The 27,852-nt window shown below is 37.1% G+C and overlaps 1 protein-coding gene across 1 annotated transcript in view; it reads left to right on the top strand.

Annotated features, from left to right (window-relative positions):
• Positions 1-27,852, top strand: part of LOC125226868 — a 162,004-nt gene that overhangs the window by 103,548 nt on the left and 30,604 nt on the right. The window contains exon 2 of the mRNA XM_048131022.1: positions 5,922-6,123. Coding sequence (XP_047986979.1) covers positions 5,922-6,123 — 202 coding nt within the window. The remainder of the gene's footprint in view (positions 1-5,921; positions 6,124-27,852) is intronic.

Raw genomic sequence — 27,852 nt, 5'->3', positions numbered from 1 at the left:
TATGGTGTGGTGAAAAAATTTGCGATTGGTTAGTCTATGATGTATATTATGTCTAGATGATGATGGTAATGTAAATAAAATAAATAAATAAATATTGGGGACACCTTACACAGATCAACTTAGCCCCAAACTAAGAAAAGCTTGTACTATGAAAACATCCATGACTCAGGAACAAATAACTGTGCTCATCACCCAAGATAAATGCCCTAAATGCTATGTGATGTGTAGAATAAGGTTGCGTGTAACAATAATACTGTACAATATTGGCATGTTGTGTGTCATAATGTATGTCTTGTCTACATAATGACAACCATGTTGTTAAATCAACCAACAAACGTCTGATTCTTTTTATAACGGAGACAAAATGCAAGTGCTTATTTCATGATCGTTCATAACCATTGTGTCGTACATGTTAATACATTTACATATCCCGAAAGGCAGCAGACTGGAAAGTTTGTCTTTGTTATTCTAAGATTGATGGTGCGTGCCGGCGGTTCAATCGCCTGTCGTTAAGCTCGTAGATGATATTGATGCAGCCGTCTCATCCTCAACGACGTCGCATTATTCAACAGCTCTGAAATAGCATCCATAACTCTACTCTACGTACCTATCGAATTTGTATAACATAATTATGAACCGCACCAAACTACCGTTCTGGCCTTACGGGTAGTGACCCTGCCTGCTAAGCCGCGGTCCTGGGGGCCGATTTTTGAGTCTCATCTGTCACTAAAATACCGGTTGAAAACGGTGAATTGCCTATTATTTTCAGTGACAATTTTCTGAATTCGAACGCCGTGAGACTCAAAAATCGGCCCCCTGGGTTCAAATTCCGGTAAGGGCATTTATTTGTGTGATGACCACAGATATTTGAGACTTCTAAATACGAATAATATCACAGTAATCTTTACCACCGTAACTTAATAATTTTTTTTTTGGCTAGTCTACGGAGCGTATCTTTATTAATCTCTTATAATCATGTATTAAGCCTAGGCAGTTTGCACAATAATTTTTTTTTTAATAATTTAGTTAATTTATTATGTTAATATTACATTTAACTATATTTGTTAAAATTAAAAAGCTGTCTTTGTCGGGTAGTTTGTTTATTGCACTGGTATCACTATGGAAATGTACCTGGCCGACCAAGTAGCGGGCCGCGAAACATTATTTTTCACCAACTTTCGAGGCTAGGTGGTGCATGATAATGTGATTTTTATTTTGACTTGTATGGAATCATAACGTAATAAAACCTTCGTCGTGTGTTTTTTTGATTCAATATTATTTATTTATTTATTTATTGGTATTTAGGACAACAACAGTCGCAAATATTTATTAAGTGTGTGATCGTTAAAAACTGGTTAAAAGTTTTTCTGTTGGCCCTCCTTAAATTTGAGAACCCCTCACTTGAATTGAAGTTGTATATTTTCGTCTCGGGAATTCGTGGAGGACGCGTCGAGTTGAAATTAAAGCCATAACAAGAAGAAAATGGATCATTTTATGTCGCAAAAATCATTCTATTCTACATTTTCAAACTGTTCAAAATTAATAGCCTAAAGCATAGTTAACATAGTATTGGCACGCGTTTAGCGACGAATAAAAAAAATATATTTAAAAATTAAAAAAAACTGATAATCACATCTTAATTTTAATACGTTGATAACTCTATATTAGAAATTTGGTTGATCTAACTTTTTGCGTTTGTAAGTTATTGATGATGGACGTTGACCGGCGAAAATGCACTGTGAACAAATACGTGAAAAATCCCCTTGGTCTGGGTCAATGATTGCTAAATTGTTGAATTTCCAAAAAACTACTAGGCAATAATATTGCCCAAATCATTATTTCATTAAAGGACAATTAAATAATAGTGGCAAAATAATTCAAAATATCCACTCCTTGCGGTCCACACGGAATCAACAGACAAAAAAGATGGATGAAAATCTTGTTCAGAGGATGATGAATACTATTTTCAGAAAAGTCCGTAATTTTGTGCATAAACATACTGAATGATTGAAATATATGTGACACGCTATAAATTAATAAACGATCTTTTATATTCTGCAATAAAAAATATTGTTTACTTTTTTCTTTTCATTTAAAAATTAAATTCCTCCCATCGCGTACCAATTCTAAATTAACTATGCTTTAGGTACTCCTGTATAACTATAAAATTTAGCAAATAGTTTCTTTTTATTACACTAACAGAATATAAACTAGAAACTGTAAATCCGAAACATTAAAATAAATAAAAACATAAGTTAATTTTGTACGGAACCCTCGGTAGGCAAACCCGACTACTTGGCCGTTTTTGTTACAAGGTAGATTTAACCTAAGTAGTATGACTAACTACCTGTGTGTTTCAGTATAACGCCATTTGTTTTTGGAGTAAAACCAATTGAAGGTCATCTTAGGAACTGCTGCGGGCGGAGATGGTCGTACATCGATGCATGATAACATCATTCTATCGTTTGAGTTCAAGGTCACACCGGTATATTTTAGTTAGCTAAATTTAAAATGTGTAGCTTTGGGAAGTATTGTTCTAAAATAAGTACTTAAGTCATTTTCTTATCGCTCCGAACTAATGAAAGATGTCGATAAAAAATATATATATGACCCCCGACGCAAAAACGACGGAGTGTTATATGTTTGACGTCTCTGTCTGTCTGTCTGTCTGTTTGTCTGTCTGACTGTCTATGGGTGTGTCTATCTGTGGCATCGTAGTTCCCAAACGAATGAACCGATTTTGGTTTGTTTTTTTTTGTTTGAAAGCTGAATTAGTCGGGAGTGTTCTTACTTCTTAGCCATGTTTTATGAATATCGGTCCTATGTCCAAGTCGGGGTTTTTTCAAAAAATTAATTTTGTGGTTAGGTTATAACCAATAATATTAGATCCACACAGATCTGCGCGCGCACTGCTAGGTCCCGACAGAATATCAGCGCTGTGGCACTTGCGACAGCAATGCAGCAGCACATGCTGAGTCGGCGCCTTTTCGCAATTGTGTCGTGATAAAAAAAAAAAACTAAATTGTCAAATAGTAAGCTAGGAATTAGTTCTGTAGACCTAAGTTGTATTCTTATAGTTCTTAATTTTTTTTTGTCATGATATTTTTATGCAATAAAGTTTTTATCTATCTATCTATCTAATAATCTTCATTCATTCATGAAATTCATGAAAGACCGAAGAGTACACAGAGCAATGCTAAAAATGTTCGTAATTATTGAGATTTTATTATATTATACTACATACTTCTTTTATTAGGTAGATACAGGACGCGCAGTAAAGTAACGAAGCGTTGCGCGGGTTGTCGCTAATCTACTTAAACTAGCGCTATGCTAGTGAAAACACCGCTGCCCAACTTCCTAAACTTCATTAAAACTGGATATGCGCACTCCAAAAAATTCAAACAAGTTCGTAGGAAGTAATCAAAATTCACGAAGTCGTTCTGCGACTAGTGCAAGTTCCCTAAACTTCTTATCTAAGCAACAACAACTGGCATTGAACAAAGTGCAATCCTGCTCTTGCTGAACTTTTCGAGTGCTTCTGAAAAACTGCTGACTTTCACCATAAAGGAAAAGTAAGGGAAGAGTTGTAACGCCATACATAAGTAAATGCGGGTTATTTGTAGTGACATCTAGCGACAATCATGCGTCAATCACGCGTCAAATAGCGTAAATTATCAGTACCACTACTCGATACTAGGTGTCAACAGTGTCTCGTCTGCCAAAAAATTAATATTACAGCAGTTTACAACTTATGTTACAAGCAGAAGGAATTGAAAACAGAATACTGATTAATACTATTGTAATATTAGCTAAAAATTGGTGAGCATTAGACTCTTCGTTCGTCGCGACATCTATTGACAAGTAGCAGTACTGATAATTTACTCTATTTGACGCGTGATTAACGCATGATTGTCGCTAGATGTCACTACAAATAACCCGCATTTACTGATGTATGGAGTTACAATTAACTCTTCCCTTACTTATTCCTCTTGCTTTCACGATATATTTAATTCGGAGGAAGTCTATTAGCATTTTACCTGAGAACCTAAATGATACCTACCGGATAACCAAGTAAGCAATAATATTTAGGTTTGTATCAGTTACCTTCTTAATGTATTGTCATTTTTACATGCTTTTATTTAACTTGCCTTGTTAGTATAAGTACTCAAAAACGTAGAAGCTTTTGACCCACTTTTGATTTCTGATTGAGCTGAGATTTTGCACACATAATTATGTACCTCTAAATATCGTGACAATGCAATATTATGGTATCATGGAGCTGAAAGGTGGTCATAGGAACTCTGTTGTGAAACGTCGTATCCCCATCGTGTAAGGGGTTTTTAGAAACGTCTCCGAGAGCAGTAGATGACTGTTGAAAGAAAGGTACAGTCGGCGGTAAAAGCTTGTGTCAAAAATTAAATTTTTGCAAAAAAAAAACTGATTAAAAGGTTAACTTGAAAATAAGTACTTCATACATATACATAAGAAGAATTATTGGAATTATTATATTTAAAGTAGGTTAAATTGGCAGTGACCCAGTATATGCCACTTTCAATCTTAAGTTATTGGTAATAAATGTCACTGAGGGGTGTCAGCGATTTGGCAATAGCGTGTTGAGCACTGCAAGCCTAGCAAAAATGACTATCGTTGATGCTAGACGCCGATCGAGCGGAGCCGAGTCTGGCTCTGTCGCGCCAATACGGAAGAGAGCGACAGAAATAGCTAGTTACGATAATGATATTATCGTAAGCGTTTGTGCACGCTACTGCTAACGTAGGTCAGCAATTCCCGTCAACTTTGTACAATGCCATACAACGTCAGCAAATTTTAATTGATCCTATTTTGTTACCAACATTTAGTAATATAATTCGACTTTCGTAAGATATATACAGGATAATTGTTATAATTAAGAAAATATAGATACTAGAGAACCTTAATGACGAAATAAAACTTAATAAAATCTCAATTCATCAACAAAATCTTGGTAACAAAATAGGAATTAATAAAAACAAATTTAACTTTTACCTTAATTTTTGTACAAACTTTTCGAGAACTGCTGAGGTACTGTTACTTTTACCATAGCACTTTATTCTAAAACGTTTGAATTGCAATAGAGCGGAAATGAAATCCTGCTTGAGGATATCTTGGCTGATCGAAAAAAGTATGCCAATGTAAAGTGCTTTTTTACATTTTTTCCTCCATTACGAATATTAGGTACTCAATATTGATTGCTGCATTTCAACATTTTCAATGTAGGACTTTTGAATAAAGATGAGGTTCGGGATTTTTTATTTAATGAGATTTAAGTATAAAGTGTTTCTGTAAGTAATTAGATTACCACACAGAACTATTAAATATGTACGTCCTTATTTAAATAATTTTTTGACTTTTTAGAATTTAATGACTAACAGTTAGGCACGTAAAACTCGTAAAAGATTATTCAAATAAATACCTCTATATTTCATAATTAATTGTTTAGCCCTCTAAAAAAACAAGGATAGGAGTTACGGGTAGGATTTACGTTAGCCACTTTTGCAAAGTTTTTAACCGACTTCAAAAAGAGGAGAAGGCCAGCCTGCGTACGGTTGGGGGGGCAAACAGGCAATCAAGGCGAGGAACAGGCCCCGTAGCCGAATGGCATTTCTACGACGCTAAACGAAAACGAAACGCCGCGAAAGATAGTCTGGCTCTGTCGCGCCAATATGCAAGAGCGATAGAGATAGATATTTTTTTTATGGGATAGGAGGCAAACGAGCAGACAGGTCGCCACCAGAGGTGTTGGAGGTGCGTTGCCGGCCTTTAAGATGGGTGTACGCTCTCTTCTTGAAGATTTGAAGGTCTTATCGGTCCGGAAATACCGTAGGCGACAATTCATTCCAAGTGTTAAAGTTAAAGTTACTCAAATCCAACATTTTTTTCAGATAGGGCAACTAACCGAGCTACGATGGCAACCGGCTGGTCAAAAAACTCAAGAGGGCAACAACATCGCAATACACGTCATTCCACCAGATGGCGAAGAAGACGACGAGTTCGTGCCGCCGCTGCGCGCGCGCACGCGGAGGAAGATGAGCACCCCGCTCAGCGCGCTGCCGGGCGCCGCCGACCGGCTGATCGGCATGCCTAGTAAGTACTGTTGCGTCCACGGAAAGTTTACAAAATTCTGAAATTTTCACATAGGAAAACTTCTGAATCTTTCCTTTCGGATAATTGTATGGATAGAAATTTTCCATTTCATAAATTTAAATTCCCTTTATTTTTCGTGAAAGTTTCGTGAATTTTTCAATAATGTAAGACTTTTTTGGAAAGTTTCCACAACTTCCACATCACTACTAGTAAGTATTCACGCCGTAGCCAAGCACGTGGACGACAAAATCGAACTTTCGATGTCTATGAAAGTGTCTAGTGTAAGGCCGGAGTTCACGCTCATATTGGGCGTGCAGCGTGCATGTCAAACAATCGAAGCACATACAAATGTCCTGAGTCGACGCTGCCTAAGGTGTAGTGTACCTACTCCGCTCCACGCTCCGCCGAACGCTCCGTTCCGAGCCCCCCCTCAGGACTATTAACTCTTACGGCCCAGCCACGACATTGGTCTAAGCGCAACAGCGGTGAGCGGCAGCCATACGTGCGAATGAAAAGTCCCATCGCTGTGTCTCGCTCCAATGTATGGCCGCCGCTCACCGCTGTCGCGCTTAGACCAATGTCGTGGCTGAGCCGTTGGGGATACGAAGTCACTTGGAAAGCGACGGTCGCGCGTCCGTCACCGCGGCGCGCTGTTCGCCCACCCATGACACAGAGGGTTCCATTACAAGGGCGGAATCCGGAAAGGGGGATCTTGGAGGTTATGACTGAGCTGGGCAAATTGAACACGTGACCCACCCTGCGGGAAAAACTAGAATTAGACTACGTGGCCCAACCCCCTGAGTACAAAGATGAATCCACCCTTGTTCCATAGTCTAACCATAAATTTCATAATGTCCTTTCTACCCGTTTATCCAGACACTAAGATTAATAGGTTCGATTACGCCTACGCCGAACTGCGAAGTCGCTAGTCGTTTTAGTGGATTAGGTACTGTGGTAATTTAACTTAGTGTCGACGAAATTACGTATAGCCCGTATAGGTAATAGTTAATAGATATCTAGACAGTAATTAATAGTTTCCTAAGGGCTGGTTTTTCAATCGCCAGATAAATAATATCGGTCAGATAAAGGTTAGCTGTCATTGTCATTTATACGTGTGATGAAAAGGATAGTGATAACTTTATCTGGTAGATATATTTATCTGGCGACTGAAAAACCGGCCCTTAAAATAATGTTTTTTCTAAAGGTATGATTGTCCAGAGATGAGTTATTAAGTACTTAATTACTGAGACATCTCCTACTTTTCAATCTCACAAGATCAGGACACAAGGGAATGAATATAAAAGAGGGACCTATATTGATACACTATGAGTAGTTCAAGGATAGCTTTTGCCTGCTCGGCCTGCAGACTTGCAGAGACCATTCCGAGGTTTAAATCCCGCCGTAGGTAGAATGATTTTTTTTTACTTTAGAATTTAACTGGGTCATTCCTGAGAATTCGATTCTTGATGTCATTCCTTTGGCGTATTTTGTTTTAAACAAAATGTAACGTAGTTGTAATTAAATATGAAATTATATTTAATCATAACAATATTTATCGAATAGGCATCACTTTCAATTAATTTAGTTCAAAAAGCTTAGGAAAATTGTCATTACCCTGTTTAAAATCCAAGGGAATGAGAACCAGGGGAATGAGAAAAAAGTGTTTTTTGTCGATTTTGCAGAAACTGTATAAGTAATTAATATGAAGTTAGCTAAATAATCAATACACGCAGGCATCCATATACTATTATTATCATTGTCACTAAAGACGCTAAGCTTATTGCAAGTAATAAATTTTATATAAAAATACAGGGTAATGATAATTACAGTGAACCACAGTCAGGGAAATGATATATTTACCTTCATTTAAATAAATAAATAAATAAATAAATATTGGGGACACTTTACACAGATCAACTTAGCCCCAAACTAAGCAAAGCTTGTAATATGGGTGCTAAGCGACGATATACATACTTAAATAGATAAATACATACTTATATACATAGAAAACATCCATGACTCAGGAACAATATTTGTGCTCATCACTACTGACTGAGCCAGACCGGTCGTCATAGCTTAGAACTCCCACGACTTCATGTCCCCTCCCCGTGGTGTCGGGAGCGTTACGGACGCTTATTAGGCACGGTGGGCTCAAAGTCTTGAAAAGTGTTTTAGTAGGGGTATGCACGTTGTTTAGTGAGGCACCAAGGGAATGATAGCTAAGCTCCGGACAAACCTTTCATTACAGATGCTCAAGAAAATACAGTAAACACAGGAACCATTATTTTCATTGAAATCATAAACTAATTATGTAACGATTTAACTTAAAACTATAGTTGATTTAAATCTAAAAAACTAACCTTAAATAAAAATGCATTCATGCCCCAGTTAGATTATGTGGTACTATAATGATAAAAAAATTGTTTGATGATTTATTTCAATATTACGGGTACTTTTTGTCCTAGGACGGGGAAAATGGACACTTTCAAGAATCACCCAACTTTCGTCTGAATACTTAAATAGATACTTATCTTGAGCATGCGCTTTATTAAGATTAAGTATTATACATACATATTAGAGACTGCTTTTCCTGCAGTCAAACTCTTTCCAGAGTTTTGCGGGGCAATATTGTAATTATAAGGTTACCGCTGTATTCTAATAAATAAATAAATAAATAAATATTATAGGACATTCTTACACAGATTGACTGAGGCCCACGGTAAGCTCAAGAAGGCTTGTGTTGTGGGTACTCAGACAACGATATATATAATATATAAATACTTATATACATAGAAAACATCCATGACTCAGAAACAAATAAATAATAAATAATAATAACCACCGGCAGCTTGGGCCCTGCCCCGCTGCTGGCGGCACCCTAGGTTAGGTTTTTTATAATGTGTTTATATATTTTGTATTGTTTTGTATGTGGTTTTGTATTTTACTTTTATAATCATATTATAAATAACCTAACTTAAGAAGAAAGATAAATAAAGGAAATAATAATAAAAAAAGGGGATGTATGGGAATACATATTTACTTAGGTACTTATTTTTCCAATGTCACTAAGTAATAATAATAACTCTCATTTTGTGGAGTTTTGATTTGATTTGTTTGATGTACAAATTATTATGTCTTGCTTCTTGTTCAATAAGAAGCAACATATATCAAAAAATAAATAGGTATACAGAAATTGGAAATAGGTGAATCCTACAACGAATTAATGAACTTGCAGTTCAATGAACCGTCTTATACTCAAAGAATATCTATATAAACTGAAAGTAAATTATACACGCCATCACCACGAAAATTGCGCACATTTTGCTCTCCACAGAAATTGTCGCGCCGGGGTTATTATATGGTTTTATAGCACGACCGGTGCGACGAGGCGCGAACGTTCGATAGCTAGAATAAATAAGACTGAAAGTACTCCAAAATATGGGGGCAAAATTTAAACATGGCTTATGTTTAAATTTAAGGGCATAAGGAGTTTCCTGGTGACTATACTGAATATTGGGACCGTCAGGGTAAAAGACTGGGTGTATACGAGTTTCAGTGCTTTGCGGTATTTCATTGTTGTGCTGAAAGGACCTAACCTCAACAGCCCGCAATGTAATTAAAATTGAATGCGCGTTCGCGCACAGTGTACCTAAATATAGACAACAGCCTTACATAAACAACAGTTATGTTGTTGGGAGTTATACTAACCGATCTTACTTTATATTACTTTTACCCTGACGGTCCGAATATTCAGTAAGTTTATTTGAAATAAAGTTTAAGTGGATAAAACTAGGCTATTAAAGTAGTCTGGAGTGATCCGCATGGTCCTATGGGCTAGCAAATTTTATATTCTACACAGCTTTTATAATAATTTGGTTAATTAAATTATGTGATAAAAATCACTTTTTTTTAAGGCTCGGCGGGTTGACCGTCCCCATACGCTGAGTACCGAATGACCGTCTAGTGCTCGTTGTCGCGTAATTTCATATGGAAATAAAGTATCAAAATCATGTTCATTGTTATATTCTGTAATAACAAGGAGTAAATGTGATAGATATTAAAACAAATAACGTTGATATTTTTTAACATATCAGCATTTTTCTATTTATACGGCAAGACCTTCATATGTCCCGTAAATGAACCTGATAACCTTCTTTTTCAGGTCCAGACAACAAAAGCAAAGCCGAAACTTATACTTAAAATTATCCTACAACACCCGTTTAAACTCGACTTATTTCCGATAAAGCCTATTTAATAAAGGTGCCTTACTCTTATATGCCGGTCTTTCCAACTAGTCACAATTTCGAAGTTACATATTTCAGGACATAATTTAAATAAAAGGAATAACGATTATTAAAGTAACACGTTACATACATAATGCACAAATATTCTAACTGCTTCTATTTTTAACCCCCCGTCGTAAAAACGCCGTCGTTTTTACGACGGGGGGTTAAAAATAGAAGCAGTTAGAATATTTGTGCATTATGTATGTAACGTGTTACTTTAATAATCGTTATTCCTTTTATGTGACTAATCGTTATTCCTTTTGTGTGTGCTTATATGTAATGTCATGTTAACGTATCGACAAAAAAAAAATAAAAAAATAAAAAATGTCAAACTTATACCCAACACCCCGTGGTGTTGGGTATAAGTTTGACATTTTTTATTTTTTTATTTTTTTTTTGTCGATACGTTAACATGACATTACAGTGAGCTAATACGCCATGAAACTTAAATAACATATAACAACGTATAAAATTAGAAAGGTACAATCAATATAACACTAAGTACCTCACATTACACTCGATGGCCTAGCATCCATTTCCTCACAAAACCTCAAGCATTCCTTTCTCACAGCCGCCCATCGCCATGCAATCAGATCGCACTCGGGTGTTGACGCCAAGAGCGCATTCAGTAGTGAGAGAGCACGCAGTAGTGGAGAGTTCCTTCGCGACACAGTTCGCGCAGCCGGCACCGCTAAAAGAACGCGTCGCCGAGGCCTGAGATCTATTCTGGAGACTCCCGGAACATACAGTCGCACGAGGCGGCTAACTAGTTCCGGGCAATCTGACTCTCCGCGCAGCACTCGACACGCAGTACCTAACAAACTAAAGGTCATTCTGACTTCCAATGAATTGTATCCAAGGGTTCCCAAGAGGTACTTGGTTGGATACAAAAGCGGGTAGTACCCATACATTTTTTTGTACAAAAACCTTAGGAAAGCTTTTTGCACTTTCTCGAGCATTAACGAGTATGTGGATTCATACGGTAGCCATACAATCGACGAAGCCTCTAATTTGCTTCTAACCAAAGCGTTATACACGAGCTTGATGGCCAGTGGATCGTTAAACTCCCGCATGTTACGGACTACAAACCCTAGTCTTCGATAGCAGTCGGCCACAAGAGACACTATGTGCTCGTGGAACGTGAGACGCGTATCGAAGACCACGCCTAGATCTTTAACTGAAAATACTCTATTTATAGTCTCTGATCCCAGAAAGTACTGCGCAAGTATTGGAGCCTGTGAGCGGCTGAAAGTACAGACACAACATTTGGCAGAATTGAAAAGAAGCCTGTTTTCCATACTCCACTGATACAACAGGTTGATGTCCGCTTGCAACGATTCACAGTCAGTTCCTTGCTCCACCCCGTAAACTAACTTTAAATCGTCGGCGTAAAGGAGACATTGAGATGACTTCAGAACTGACTGGAGATCATTAATCATGATTCCGAACAGGAATGGTCCCAGTATGGAGCCCTGGCTGACGCCCGATCGCGTATGGTATGGAGCCGATACAAAGCAACCATGTCGGATAAATTGCTGTCGATCACGTAGATAACTTGCAAATAATTTTAGCAATCCAGTAGAAAAACCAATACGGCTTAACTTTTCCAGCAATACATCATTATCTACGCGATCGAAAGCCTTTCTAAAATCAAGATACAGCACATCAACCTGTATACCTCTATCAAGGTGTTCCGAAATGCTATCGACTAAAATCAGAAGATTCGTGTTTACAGAGCGATTCGGCCTAAAACCGTGCTGCGCATCACACAGAAAAGGTCTAGTCTGTACTGACAGAGTTTTATGGAGTATGGACTCAAACAATTTGGCCAGCGTAGGAAGAACAGCTATTGGCCTGTAATTCTCCGCCACAGTAAGATCACTCCCCTTAGGAATCGGCCTTACTCTAGAAACTTTCCACTGATGCGGGTAACACCCAGAACCGAGAGCCAAGTTGAAAATAAAATGCAAAGGAATACAATACAATACAATACAATACAATACTCTTTATTGCACACCTCACATAGTTTACAAGTAATACACAAGAAACAAAACAAATTAAACAGAGGTAACAACAGGCGGTCTTATCGCTGAATCTTAAGACTCTCTGCACATCCTTTCAAAATATACGCCGGTACGTTATCGTGCCCAACTGAGGACTTAGACTTCATCCGTTTAATGCCTGTTACCACCTCTTCCATTGATATGGACGTAATGTGAATGAGGTTAGCATCAGGAGTTTGATTTCCACTCCATTGCTTGCTCGGGTCCAGATTGGGTATGTCAGGCAAGAAAACCTCTGAAAAATAGTCGGCAAAAGCCCTAGCAACCTTACTTCCAGTGTATTTTTGGCCACCAGACTCTATACTAGAGACAAAACCACCCTTTGTCTTCAGACTGTCAAGATGTTGCCAAAACGCACGGGGATTTTCTCTTAGTCTACTCTGAATTCGGTCGAGGTAATCTTCATAAGCCGACGCTATACGTTTCTTCACTTTGGACCTCAAATTCGAGAACTCGTTGTAAACGTCTTTATTTTTAGTGGCTTTCCACTTTTTGTGAAGCTCGCCTTTTCGTTTAAGGTCACTGATCAACTCTGAAGTGTACCAAACGGGATAACGTCTACTTGGTTTCGCCGGTCGATTTCGTTTCGGTATACAGAGATCAAAAACCTCATACAATTTTTTGTACAATATATCGACCGCCTGTTCGACACATTACCAGGTTCCAGGCGTTCGGTTGGAGCTCGACCTGCGATACCATCCATTGGAACCGATATCTCCAGAGGAGGATGGTATGCGTCTGGCCTTGGGACCAGGCCTCCATCCAGCATCTCTAGACATGTCTGTCTGTGTGTGTGTGTGTCTGTCTGTCTGTTTGTCTGTCTGTCTGTGGCATCGTAGCTCCCGAATTCAATTTAGTTTTTTTTGTTTGATAGCTGAGTTAGTCGGGAGTGTTCTTAGCCATGGCTCATGTTTCATAAAAATCGGTCCACTATGTCGCGGTCGGGGGTTTTTTCAAAATTTTAATTTTGTGGTTATATTTTAATTTTTTGCGTAACCTTGTTGAACTCGATGGTCGAGTTCAAAACACGAATCAAGTTTTTTGTTAACTAGTGTTCGTCCTAGGGATATCTATTGAAGATCAATGGATTAAGTATGAAAAACTGGAATACCTTCGGAGGTGTAAGAAGTCGGTTGTCTATTGTTTGCCCGACAGTCATTTAACATAATATTCATATGCCCGAATCTAACTTGCCTGAATTTCATTTGCCAGAATGATTTGTTTATCATAAACATTGTATGACATACTGGTTGTTTATCCGAACATTACCTTCCATAATCATACAATGCCATACTATTTGTTAGCCATATTATTAAGTGCAATAATATGGTTTAATATAATATACAAACGCCATAAGCAATTATTGCCATATTAATTGTTGCCCATATTATTACCTAACCTACTTTTGCAGTTTCATTTTCCAGGGGGTCACAGCTCTAACCTAACCTAACCTACTTTTCAAGCTGTTACCTTTTCCAGGGGGTCACAGTTCTAACCTAACCTAACCTACTTTCTGATAGCAGTTTCATTTTCCAGGGGGTCGCAGTTCTATTAAGAGGGGGTCGTACGAAATCCTCGAAAAGTGCATTCGGCGTTTAACAAATGCTGCTCACATTTCTAAATTAAATGAAATAAAATAAATGTAGTTATTATCTTAAAGAGTGTGTCTACAACTTTTGACTATTCACAATCTCCAATTATTAACGGTGTAATAACTAAACCCACACAAAGTTGACCTAAAATGAGAAAAACGTATGTCGCCGTTTAGTAAACTTTGTTAAAAAAATTCAATACTTTAGTTATAACATTAAGTGATTCTAAAAGCCAGATAAATGGACTAGAAGTTTTGAGGTTTTTTATATTTTTCCTCTCAAAGGCAACAAAGAAATTTTACCTTAAATTTAAACTATCGTAAAATTTCCATACATTCGCCATTGCTGTCAGAATTCTCCTTTCGATTAGACGCCCTGAGCGGCTCATCGGAGGCAGACGTGTCGCCGGTCGCTCCGCGTTGACGTTTAAATTTGACAAATATTTTGACAGAAAATAGTGTACGTACACGAAAAACCATACCAGTGTAAAACTGTGCTCAAAATAAATAGGGTAAATCAATAATGTCAGGTGGAGATCCAATCTCATTTAAAGTTTAAAGGTGCATGGCTTGTGCATAAAAAATAAATAAAAATATATCACATTATTAAAGAAAATAACGAACACAACCGAATGAGTATAAATGATTTCATTCTAGTTCGGTTAAATTGAAAAAAGTTTCATGTTTTCTTTTACTCATCGGAATACATTTTCATTACGCTGGTATTAACAGTACGTCATTTTAAAAATATATATGACAGCACCTACGTCAAATTTTGTCAACCAAACTTCACAGGTTGTATGTAAACAATTACAATTTAATTTATTCATACATATATTCAGATACTTATTAACTGATTCTTACTTAGAATAGAAAAAAGGGGAATGCGAGCGGGTATAGGTTTAGTGGTTCTAGTTCAAATTTAATTGTATATATAAAAAAATGTCTCAATTTCATTAAAGATTTACTCTGTGCATACCACGAACACGTAACCGTAAGTTGAAAACAATAATAATTATAAAGTACCTAAATATATTGTTGTTTAGAAAGTTAACGCTCGTTTTGAATGGTACTTCTCCACTCAACTAGACTAGACCAAATATTCATGGAACAGTCACCAGCATAATTATATGACTATGAACGGCCGTGCAAAAATATCTAATTTTCTATAAGGGACCATAAGTATATGACGACATATTCCCGGCAAAAATTTGTGATGCTCCGTGACCGGCAAAAACATCGTCTCTCTTTCTAGCGTCTCGCGAGCGTAGCGTCGGGCCAACTGTATGGAAAAAGACGCCGCGTCGGCGCGGCTTAGCCATACAGTTGGCCCGACGCTACGATTGCTAGACGGCAGATGTGGGGAGTGTCCTATCCGCAGAAATATCTGTATGATCGGGTAGCTTAAAAATATTTGATTCCTTATAAATAAAAATCTAAATTACACTCTCACTCGCATAAATATCTATCCATTGTTAAAGCAAATATATATCTTACGGGCTAGAAATCATTAATATGTAATTAAAGTGCAATAACAAACCCTACCTTAGTTGCCTTAGAGCGGTAAATTGTATGAGGTGATTTGACATCTCACGAAACACGTGAAGTATTGTCAGTGCATATGTCTGTCTCATCTGTTGATAAACTATGACAAGTAAACTTATTACAAATCTGATATCAGAAGCCTTTTTACAAGCTTTTATTCAACTTGCCTTGTTAGTATTTATCTTAGTTTGGGCCAAAACGTAGAAGCTAAATTTGACCCGCTTTCCGATTTGCGATTGAGCTGAAATTTTGCACACTTATGTAAATCACGTGACAATGCAATATTCTGGTATCATGGAGGTGATCTGATGATGGAGCAGAAAGGTGGTCAGAGGAACTCTGTTATGAAACGTCGTATCCCCATTGAGTAAGTGGTATTTAGAGACATCTCGGAGAGCAATAGATGATTTTTGAAAGAAAGGTACAGTCGGCTAAGGTAAAGCCTGTGCCAAAAATGATTTTTTTGCAAAAAAACTTATTATAAATTGGGAGGTGAATTTTTATATTATTTTATATAAGAAAAACCGGCCAAGAGCGCATCGGACCACGGTCAGTGTAGGGTTCCGTTCCGTACTTTCCGACATTTTACATATTGACAATTTAATAAATACCGTAATTTGGGGTGAATAGGGTTCCCGGGGTATATAATGCTATTATATTTAAATAATATATTTTATGATTTATGTAAATAATATATTTACAGACATGAAAATGTCTGTCAAAGTAGGCATTCAAATTTATTGGATTTTTTACTCATTTTAACTTCATTTTTGTGTGAAATTTTGCTAAGAATTTGTTCATTATCCTTTTGAATGTAGTGTATACCTTCTAAAGTTTATGTTTAACAGAAAATCATAAGACATATTTTCATTTTTATAATGGTTTTCATGAAGAAAGCGATGCAACTGTGTTGGGGAACTTTTACGGGATGAACAAATATCCGCGGCCTGAGGGGTGAATAGGATCAATAATGGGGGAAACGGGTCGTAAAGGGGTGAATAGGTTTACGAAGGGGGTGATTAGGGTCGGAAGAGGGGTGAATTGGGATGTGTAGTCAATGGTTGTCAAATTGTATAAAAGATATATAACTTACCTAAAGTGATGTTTTTATGAATGACCTCTCTGTATATGGACGCAATTTATACGTCAATGTATTGCTTCGTAGTTAGACTAGATACAATAAATTAACATTTAGAAATGTTAATCACACTTCTGTCAACCACAAGTCAACGTTTCTACTTAAGTCCACAAAAATCACCCATGGTTGCTATAATATAAACGGATTACTTTAAAATAAAAATCATAAGTATGAAACTATACATCTAGGGGGAAGAAATAAAATTATTTTATTGAATAATTTTTGATTTGTTATTTTCAAGTTTATATAAATAATAAATTCTCAATTCGCTCAAAGGTTGGAAGAGATCCCTTATAGGTATAAGTTCGCCTTTGTACACCATAACTATACTGTATTTTTATGTCCTAACTTGTCTTATGTACAATAAAGTGTTCACATACATACATACATAAATTGAAATAGATATCATACACGAAAGAAAAAACGATAAGGCCCACTGGTGGCCGAGCCGGGAATCGAACCCGGGTCTTCAGCTTACGCAGCTAACGTCATTACCACTAGGCCACCCGCCCGCCGTGTGGTACCCGACGAAATTTCTCTAGTGTATGTTATCTCTGATAGGCACATTTTGACCACCTCGTATATGAATCTTTAAGGCCCTTTTGCACCAACCACTTAACTCAGGGTTAGTGGGCTGTCAACTGTCAAATTCCATGTAAAATGGTGGGTTAACCCTCCATATTCGTTGGTGCAAGTGGCACTTAGAGGATTAGGGTATAGCGAGAGAGATGGCGGGTTCGATTCCCGGCTCAGCCACCAGGAGGCCTTGTCGTTCTTACTTTCGTGCGTGATATCTATTTCAATGCATAAGTATGAAAACGGTTATGACTTTATTTTCAAGTAAGTAATTTTTGCTGATAAACTTTTTTTCGGCATTCAATTTTGTAAGGTATGCTCCCAGCCGAAGATCAGCGCTGATGAAGAGGCACCAAAGAAAACACGTCCGTTCCATACAAGATTTATTAGCAGAGAGCGAAAATATAACCTACCCACAATCAGTCGGCGCCTAATTACTAAACTACCCACATTTGTCACAAATTTATTTCAAAAATACTTAAGTCATTATCAGTTTGCCGTTAATATTTGTGGGATATTAAATTGGACCAGGAGTGATATTTAAAAAAAACTATACATTTATAACCTTTTGAATTTTGGAATTCGGTTAAAAAATCCGGCCAAATGAGAATCTATTTTCGCACAATTGTAAAACTAAATTATCTTTACTAGTTACCTCCAAAATACTAAATGAAATGACATCTATTGCGACTTAAGTAGTTTGCATAAATTAGTTACCCAATTCACCTAGGATGGCGCTGTACTTTGGGCTACTTAGTACATCATTTTCTGAAGATTTTGGGTTCATGGGGTCGGAACGGGTATGAACTAACTTAATTTGTGGTGAATAGGGCCAAAACCGACTTTTGAACGTCGATAGCAGTTTTTTTATATGTGCCATGATAATTTTTTACACAAAAAATCTTCCAGCGGTGTGAACTCCGGGTTGTCTTTGAAAATATGTCGTTTTATTTAGTAATTTTCGCTCACCCTAACGTTGGGGTGAATGGGGTCGGGAAGGGGGTGAATAGGGAAAAGTGCTAGGGTTGACTTTTTTGGATTACGAACAAAACCTGACCTGTCACGAGCTAATATGTTATGAGTAGTCGGTAATGTATTAATAAAATAAATTTATCGAAATCTAGACATATGATAACCCTAAACCAACCTTTATAGTTATATGGTGCTCTGACGCAGTGAACAAGTAAGTATGGTCGTGGGCAGTGCGGATAACGTGTCAAAATATAAGCATAGTTTGTTGCTATTTTTCATGTTTAAATAACTTCTAAACTAACGTAGTGGGTATTAAAGTAAAAGGTTCACAGTGAACATTAGCTTGCCAGACATGTGTTTAGCTATACCATTGTATTGAGTGTTGTATCATAAAGTCAAACTAGGCATTTATTACTAATTATTTACTATGTGGGGTGTCTTTGATCACTTGCATGGGGTAACATTGACCATAATGACACATAGTTGATTATTGTCTGATTATGTCACGGTACTTGTTGAGACTGATAATTTGATCTCTTCTTGTGATAAATATTGAAACAATTGCAAATAAAGTTGGTTTTTCGAAGATGGTAATTTTTATTTTTAATCAAAGTAACCCCAAAATAGCGTTAAAGAGTTGTAATATTTGACTCTGCGAACCGTTTTTTATCTTTTCTTGAGATAAAATACTTTTGTAAGGGATTACATTCGATTACCATTAAAAAAATACATAGGGTATCAAAGTAACCCCAATGTCAGTTTAAGTTTGATAACATCGTTTTTTTTTGCGTACATTATTTTGTTACCTTTCTATATTTTTAGCAGGAAAAGACTAAAAAAGTTGATGGTCCCATTTTTTTCTTTCTTTGTTACGTTACATTGACCAATTATGGAATTTATACTTCTCTAACTTCTACATTTAATGGGTAAAAATACCCATTAAATGTAGAAGCTAGAGAAGTTTAAATTCCCAAATTGGTCAATGTAACCCCAGTTTACGGCAGACACCGTGAACCTTTTCTAATAATTCTCTTTTTATTTGAAAGAAAAATCGTTACGATACTAAAATATGCAATCTGAGATAAAAAAATGCTTTTCATATAGTTACAAACTTAGTTCAGAATTTTTTTCTGTAAAACTTTTATAAATTGTTCTACCTATCAAGTTCAAAATAATTTTCCTAGAAAGTCTTAATAAAGTTCTGCTTTTGAGATTTTTTCATATTTGAGAAAACAGCCCTTATTGCCTGAAATACGGCGACATTGATATTTGCTTTTTCGTATTTTGATGGTATTTTGACTGCACTGTTGTATTTTTTGCCATGCTAATTTGAACCTTATCTCTGAGCGATGTTTTTTAATTTTCAGTCACGTCACAGATGTTTATGACATAACATCTAGGTATTTAGCCATTTAAAAGAAACTACAAGTGGCTTTACAGACGTGGCGACTGCAACTGGTACAGGGCCTAAGCCATAATTTAAAATTATATTGTGATTTTATATGTATTTGTGTTTTATTTAATGCTAAGTATGAGTTTCAACATTTTCAACTCAAGAAACTGAAATTAAGAGAAGAGACTAGGAAATTGGGTAAGATCAAGAGTCTGATGCAGATAGCGATGGCGGTATTGGATATGATAAGATATGCGTCGATATTCTTCCTGTCTTCCTTTGGGTCTCTGACTTGACTGCTGCTAGCTGTACTCTATTCATTAGGTTTTTATTTTATACACATGCTTTATTTTTGTATAAACTAAATGATAAAAAAACGAAGCTAAAACGACCAAAAAGAATAAAGAAAATATCTGATAGTCTTTAATACAACCCGCATATACGTAATGCACAGCTCAGGCCTCTGAAGACCTGCAGGGCAATCATGGTCGCGCGATAAATGATAAAACATCGGACCGTCCCTATCGCACTTACAAATAAAGCGATAGGGCTGATGTTTTATCATTTAGCACGCGACCATAATTGTTTGCCTGGAGGTATCGGCCTTCACACACGTCTTTGAAAAATGTTTGCGGGGATAGGCAGGCTGACGATTTTTAATCTAAGTATAGAAAAGTAACGCAAAATGAAGTGCAAAGTAATTTGAAATACACCTAGGTAAACAATCAACTGAGTAAGGAACGTTATCTACATATTTAGGTAAATTAAAGTCACATGAGACATGGACAGAGAAGGAAAGCTAGATGACGCGTATTTTTTCTCTGTCTTCTTGTATGCTACCTTTTTTACAGTTTTAATTTCTCAAAGGAGGTCAGTAGTTGACTACAAACTCAAAATAACACTCTTGAAAAAAATTAAGGGTCACTGACCTTTCACAGTAAATTGAGGTAGTGTGAGTGAAGGGTGTTTGTGTGTGTAATGGGGTAATTTGACAGATTCTGAAAATTCTCCCTGCTCTACCCCCTCTTAAACATCTTCACCCTCTAGGTAGAGGCCCCTCGGGAGTAAGTCGCCGCGAGAAAATTAGATTCGCCTATCTAACGCCTTCTGGTGATGGATCAAACGTAGAGAAGAAAAGTACTGATTTCAGCAATAACTTTTTACGAACCGAACAATTTAAAAGTAGCGCAGAGAACGTGAAACAAAAATTGCTGATGTAATAAAACTTGTGCGTAGATCACTTTACTAGCACAAAATAAGTATTATGATGGGCATGTTTACGATTTTCCAAATTTACACCTTACTATTTTTATGATTGCACTAAAAGTTACTACAGCGGTATTGCAAGTCAATTCTGCTGACTGAACTGGTGACCTGTGACAATTTAAGATTTACAATGTAGATAAAATAGTTTTCTATTTATATAAATATTTGTATATATATAAAAACGTATATTATACATATCGACACTACTTTGAAAAAATCTCGTATCTCACACTGCTACTCAATGGCGATATCGATATCTAGGTGCCCCTGCCCACAATACAAGCCTTACATACTCGTATCATTTTAGTACGCTGACTCCAGTTTTTAATTTATTTATGTTAGATTTAGTAATAAATTGAAATAGATATCATACACGAAGGAAAAAACGGCAAGGCCCACTGGTGGCCGAGCCGGGAATCGAACCCGGGTCTTCACGAGCTTACGCGGCTAACGTCTTTACCACTAGACCACACGCCCGCCCGGTCCCTAGTTGTAAGATTTAGTACTTAAACAATTTAATTAATGTTTATCGAGAAAAAATAAAATTTACTGTAAGTATAACGTATAAGTATTGCGATTTAGCGAGAAAATGCTGCCAACATATTGGGCACTATGTCTATTTTGTTATTGTCTAGTTTATAATATTTAAGTATCAAATTTTTGTTTAAGTGTTTTAAAATAAACTGACAGCATGATTCCTGGTAAATTTACTGTTGTATAATATTTTCCTGTGTGTACTAAAAAATATTGAGAGACCCTAATCTTGACTAGAAGTGTACGGTTCGGCGTTAATACCTTTCCATATTTTATATTTTAATGAGTATTCAAATAATTGGTCAGGTAAGTAGAAAACAGGGTACTTCGAAACATAACGTGTTTACCATATTCATAAAGATAAGGACAGCGGCCAATCGCGATTACGGATGAAACATGCAACGCATTAACACTAAGCGGCTTATCAATAAAAGCCAATTGCCGAAACCCGCCCCGTGTCGCTTTTGTATTGAAAGCGAAGTCTATCCCCGCTAAGTACGGTTACCAAACTTCAATTTTGGCCATTTGTTAGAAAGGCACTGTGGAAATGGAAATGTTAGGGGATACTTTTACGAGTATAACGGGGCTTTATAATTATACTTTATCAGGGCCTATCGATGACAGAACTTTCATAAGGTAGGTACAGCGGGGCAAATCTCGACGTCAAATGTAGGTAACTGTAGGCCTAGCACATGATGGCCGCGAGAGTATGTCGCCGCGAGATAGACTACCCGTCCTTATGTCATTAATACAGTTAAAAGAAGACGTGGCATCTATCTCGCGGCGACATACTCCCGCGGCCATCATGTGCTAGGCCTACTGGTCCATTTTTTCCATGTTTTACCGGTTATATACGGTAAGCTTGTTCAGTGGATACACGTAGAACTTAACATCATAGTGTAATAATGGAAAAAATGGATTAGTTACAATAGACCCCCTCGAGATTTGCCCCGCTGTACCTTACGAGTTTTATTACATTGCAGTATTTGATTGGCGTGTTGAATTGTATGTAACCTCAACAGTCCGCAATGTATTATTTAAAATGGCATACGAGTTCGCACGTCGTGTAAATGGGCCCTAAGGTAGAGTCATACTATATTGACTTATTAGATGAAAAGTGTTTATTAACAGTTCATACAATTACCACAAATCGAGAGTAGCAAATTTTACTCGCTAAAACAGTGTAACAATTAACAAAAAGGTCAGATACACTTAACCCGGTTTGGTAGGTACCCGTGTACCCCTAAATCGTTTTCACATTATCCGATCCGATATCGGATGTCGGATTGATATCCCATACATTAATAAAGGCGCCATCTTGGATTTTTCCATTGAAATCCTTCTGACATCCGATATCGGATCGGATAATGTGAAAACGGACGCAGGACACTTGCCTCAACGAAAATGGAGGGTCAGCCCGGAATTTCACAGATGACAGCCCACTAACCCCGAGTTAATTGGTTGGTGCAAGTGACCCTGATTAATTTAATACATAGATAGGGAAAGACAATCTTACTATTTCAATCCGTTAAAAGTTATTCGGAAAATCAGGATTTGTAGACGTATAATTATTGTTTACCATAAACCAAAGTACTTACATCTAAGTATTTACCTTATTTACCTGTATTTTGGTAAACAAACATCACGACAAACGACGAAAACGAATAGCGTAGGTAAATAAAATTGCCCGTTTAATTAGCTCGGCCCTCACTCATCGTCCAATAATTATCGTGAAAAAATGCGTAAAACATTTGGTGCGTGAGATTTTTACACGTTTATGTTGAAATTGGAGCCGCTTTTTATCAATATTAATTAGACATGAGGTGAGTTATGGCCGCAGGCGTGGGTCGTCTCATTTTCATTTTGTTAGACATCTGTTTTACCAGAATGTTTATTTTGTATAGACTCAGGGCTTACCAAGAGTCTTAAACTAGCTCAGGAGTGATATTAATATTTTCAATTACATTTCTGCTTATTAAAAATCACAAACCTTCTTCAATTCTACAACCTTTTTAAAAAGTACCTAAGCGTGTTGAGAAATGGTCGGTATACTTATTATAACATCAGTTTTTTGGTCTCATACAAGCTTTTGATCATGGATGGATAGAAATTGGCGATTGATTGGCTTAAAAAAAGGTTGCAAATATGCTTTATTTTTTCGCATCCTGTTTGTTTTTTCTAAAATATATAAATTACAATTAATTTATAGTGGAAAGTTCTTCTAAGGTCGTTTTCGCGTAGACGCACGGGATATCGGTTCTTGTGTCTGGTACACATATTAAAAGTAACTTAAAATTCGAAATCGATTTAATATCATTATTTTACCATTTTTACTGGCTGAAACGTACGGGTTATGGTAGTTGCCATCCATCCCTGACTCACATCAAAGTATGTACACCCTGTATACATTGCGGTCTTCTCTTAACTCAAAGTGAGTGGGCATTTCAGGGTACGTAGCCGAATGGCACAAACGCTCACAAAACGAAACGCTCGTAGATATCTATCTCTATCGCTCTTGCGTATTGGCGCGACAGAGCCAGACTACCTTTCGCGGCGTTTCGTTTTCGTTTCGCGTCGCAGAAATGCCATGCGGCTACAGCACCAGGAAATGCTGATAAACGGAAAGGGTCCTCAGATAAAGTTGCCTTTCCTCGCGATGTCAATTAATGGATGCCCTCCATATAATTTCTAAACTTTGCATTGCACATATAATTTGGTTTGGTGAGGTATGTTGAGTTTGTTGGAGTGAGGCCGAATTAGGCAAAGAGTTTAGTTCAAGGAACTATTTTTGTTTTACAACGAGACATAGTTGTTGTTTATGTGCACGTACTTATTGATAACCGAGCAAGCGTAAGTATGATTCATCTTTCGCTTGCTCGTGTACCAATATTAGCACGAGCAGTGAAACATTAACTTTGCCCCCTTGTCAAACAAATAAGCGTCAATACATATGTACATGTTTTGTCCCCCCCCCCCCTATCGGTATCAAGACAACGATTAAGTGACTAATACCCAATCTTGAGAAAGCTTTTGTGTACGATATCACGCATTTCTGAATTTACTTGTAGGGTAAATACGAATAAGGTCCAGCGGGGTAACTGCGACTACTGAAATATAAAGTACAACTTTGACTGCCTAAAACTACTATCTACGGCAATTTTACGACATATTGTCTTCATAGTGTATACTTTAAATTGCGATTTTTATATGAGATGGCAGAAATTGTTATAATTACCCCGCCGAGGGTGAATTCTAACTATCCATACTTCCATACTAATATTATAAGTGGGAAAGTGTGTGTGTCTGTTTGTTTGTCCGTCTTTCACGGCAAAACGGAGCGACGAATTGACGTGATTTTTTAGGTGGAGATAGTTGAAGGGATGGAGAGTGACATATGCTACTTTTTTGTCACTTTCTAACGCGTGCGACGCCGCGGGCAAAAGCTAGTGTATCATAAGTTTCGGTTTGTCAAAACGTAAGGAATCCTAATAAAACACTCACATGTTTATGTAGGTCCGTCCGTTTGTGTAAAAAATACTTAAGTACAAGATGTCAGCGGGGTAATTGAAACTGGTCTCCATACTAAGTAGTGACGGGAATCGCGCCTATTAGAAATCTGTCAATAGTCGATACTGTGTCTATAGGTGCATACCGTGTACCCGCGCACACCTTATTATCTGTTCATAATCAGAATAATAGGGGGCCGAATGCTTAAAATAATCGATAATATACAATGACGTTCAATAAAATAAAATTATAGCAGGGGCGGCTCACTCCGCGATTGTATCGCCGCGCTACAAGTACATGCATATTATTGATAAAGTTCAATAAGGCTTGTGATGCTGAAGGCTTAAACAAAAATATATATAAACACTGTATATATACCTAGACTTGAATATATAGTATAACATTTTATCTGAGAATTAATTCGTTTTAATCCATAGGCAACCCTATCGTCTGACGCTGCGCACGTGCGACTCGTTTCTTTGTTAGAATTTTGTAGGCATTTAAAAAGGCGGCATTTCGTGAACATCAAAGCAGTGGGCCTTCTGTACTTGTACTATTATATATTCTGTGATTTATCACTAAAATATGAGGTATTAATATCGATACAAAACCTCGAATCGAGTACATAACTAGTGTTGTTGATTTTCATATAAAATGTGGCGGGACAATTAAGACTACCAAATAGTCAAAATTAGCCTCCATCGCAAATTGAGCGGAGCAGAAGATTGAAAGACACACTAACATAAAATACCTATTTTATAATTATGCAACTAACTGTAGAAAAAAATGTTAAATCACATTAAAACCATATTTTTTATGGAATGTTTGAAAGGCTGTCTCTCACGCGCATACTACCGATTTCATCGAAAACTACACGGTCGTGTAGATCAGAGATCATTAGGTCTATCAACACCATCTACGGTGAAATGATGAAAGAGCTGATACGCTATCTGGACACTACAGTAAATAGTGTAAAATATGGAAGATATTTCGATTAGTTACAATTATCCCGTAGTTACTATTACCCCGACTGACCTTACTAAGTCCAGTCCGTGTCAATATGTACAAGGAGGCCTCGGAGAGAGGTGAAACACGTGTCGAGTTTTTAGGGTTCCGTAGCCAACTAGGAACCCTTATAGTTTCGCCATGTCTGTCTGTCCGTCCGTCCGTCCGTCCGTCCGTCCGTCCGTCCGTCCGTCCGTCCGTCCGTCCGTCCGTCCGTCCGTCCGTCCGTCCGCGGATAATCTCAGTAACCGTAAACACTAGAAAGCTGAAATTTGGTACCAATATGTATATCAATCACGCCAACAAAGTGCAAAAATAAAAAATGGAAAAAAAATGTTTTATTAGGGTACCCCCCCTACATGTAAAGTGGGGGCTGATTTTTTTTTTGCATTTCAACCCCAACGTGTGATATCTTGTTGGATAGGTATTTAAAAATGAATAAGGGTTTACTAAGATCGTTTTTTGATAATATTAATATCTTCGGAAATAATCGCTCCTAAAGGAAAAAAAAGTGCGTCCCCCCCCCTCTAACTTTTGAACCATATGTTTAAAAAATATGAAAAAAATCACAAAAGTAGAACTTTATAAAGACTTTCTAGGAAAATTGTTTTGAACTTGATAGGTTCAGTAGTTTTTGAGAAAAATACGAAAAACTACGGAACCCTACACTGAGCGTGGCCCGACACGCTTTTGGCCGGTTTTTTATTTTTGGTAATGGTATGTTATATTTATTTGAGTCGGTATGTGCGGCGGGAGGGTGGGAATATTAATTGCATGTAAAAATACGCAAGTAAGTACATGTTACAGTCCATGTTAGTCCAGTCCATGTACATGTTAATAAGTGTGTACTGGCCCCGTAGCCGAATGGCATTTCTCCGACGCCAAACGAAAGCGATACGCCGCTGGCTCTGTCGCGCCAATACGCAAGCGCGATAGAGATAGATATCTACTAGCGCTTCGTTTCGTGAGCGTTTCGTGAGCGATTGTGCCATTCGGCTAGCCACCCAGGTTAGCACTGACTAGCACGCTATTTCAATGATTATCAAAGTAATATTTTTGATTAACTCCAAACTTTCTTATCATAAGGCACTGGTCCCACCGCGAGCTAGTAAGCTATGAGCTATCGGCTATAAAAACGAACAAAAGATAAGCACTCCGGTGTAAATAAAAGAGACACGGCGATGTTATAGTTACTCGCCCAGCGGTGAGCTATGGTCATTTCTCAAAATTTTGCCACCCCCACCTGTCAGTACGTTTATGTTAGAACTTTTTTTTTAGTATACAATATCTTCATAAATAAATTATCAATACATATTAAAAGACAGTTTTTACATAGAGGCCTGATGCTTTGAAATCGATTTATTTTATATTAATGAAATAAATAATAATTGTAACTAAGTTTTGTCGTTCACCTTCCGTGTCCCAACACGGAGTACTCATGTTTTGAATTGTTGAAAAGTACACAAATTATTAACTTTACTGACCTTTATTGCTGTATTTTATTTGCATATATCCTTAACTTTTAAAACTAGACTATCTGATAATAATATTACACTTATGTTCGAAGTTATTTGGCTTTAAAGTTTGTCCACGGCCGTTTTTGTCGTTGACCTGTCTAGTCATACTAGTTATGAAAAAAAAGCTGCACTTTTAGATGGAAGCAAGCCGCTTTGCATGGTGATAGTAGACATCATAGTAAACGATTTTTTCCGAGGATATCGAAATTTCATCCCTTAGGAAGCCGAGCGCAGCGAGGTGTTTTATGAAAATGAAAAAAATTCTATCTTTTTATCATATGGTCCGATTTTGACAAATCGTATCTCAAATGAAAGATATTGATTAGTGCAACTTAA

This window comes from Leguminivora glycinivorella, chromosome 6 (assembly GCF_023078275.1).
Source record: "Leguminivora glycinivorella isolate SPB_JAAS2020 chromosome 6, LegGlyc_1.1, whole genome shotgun sequence".
Taxonomy (NCBI): Eukaryota; Metazoa; Arthropoda; class Insecta; order Lepidoptera; family Tortricidae; genus Leguminivora; species Leguminivora glycinivorella.
This window is presented reverse-complemented; position numbering and strand designations above follow the sequence as displayed.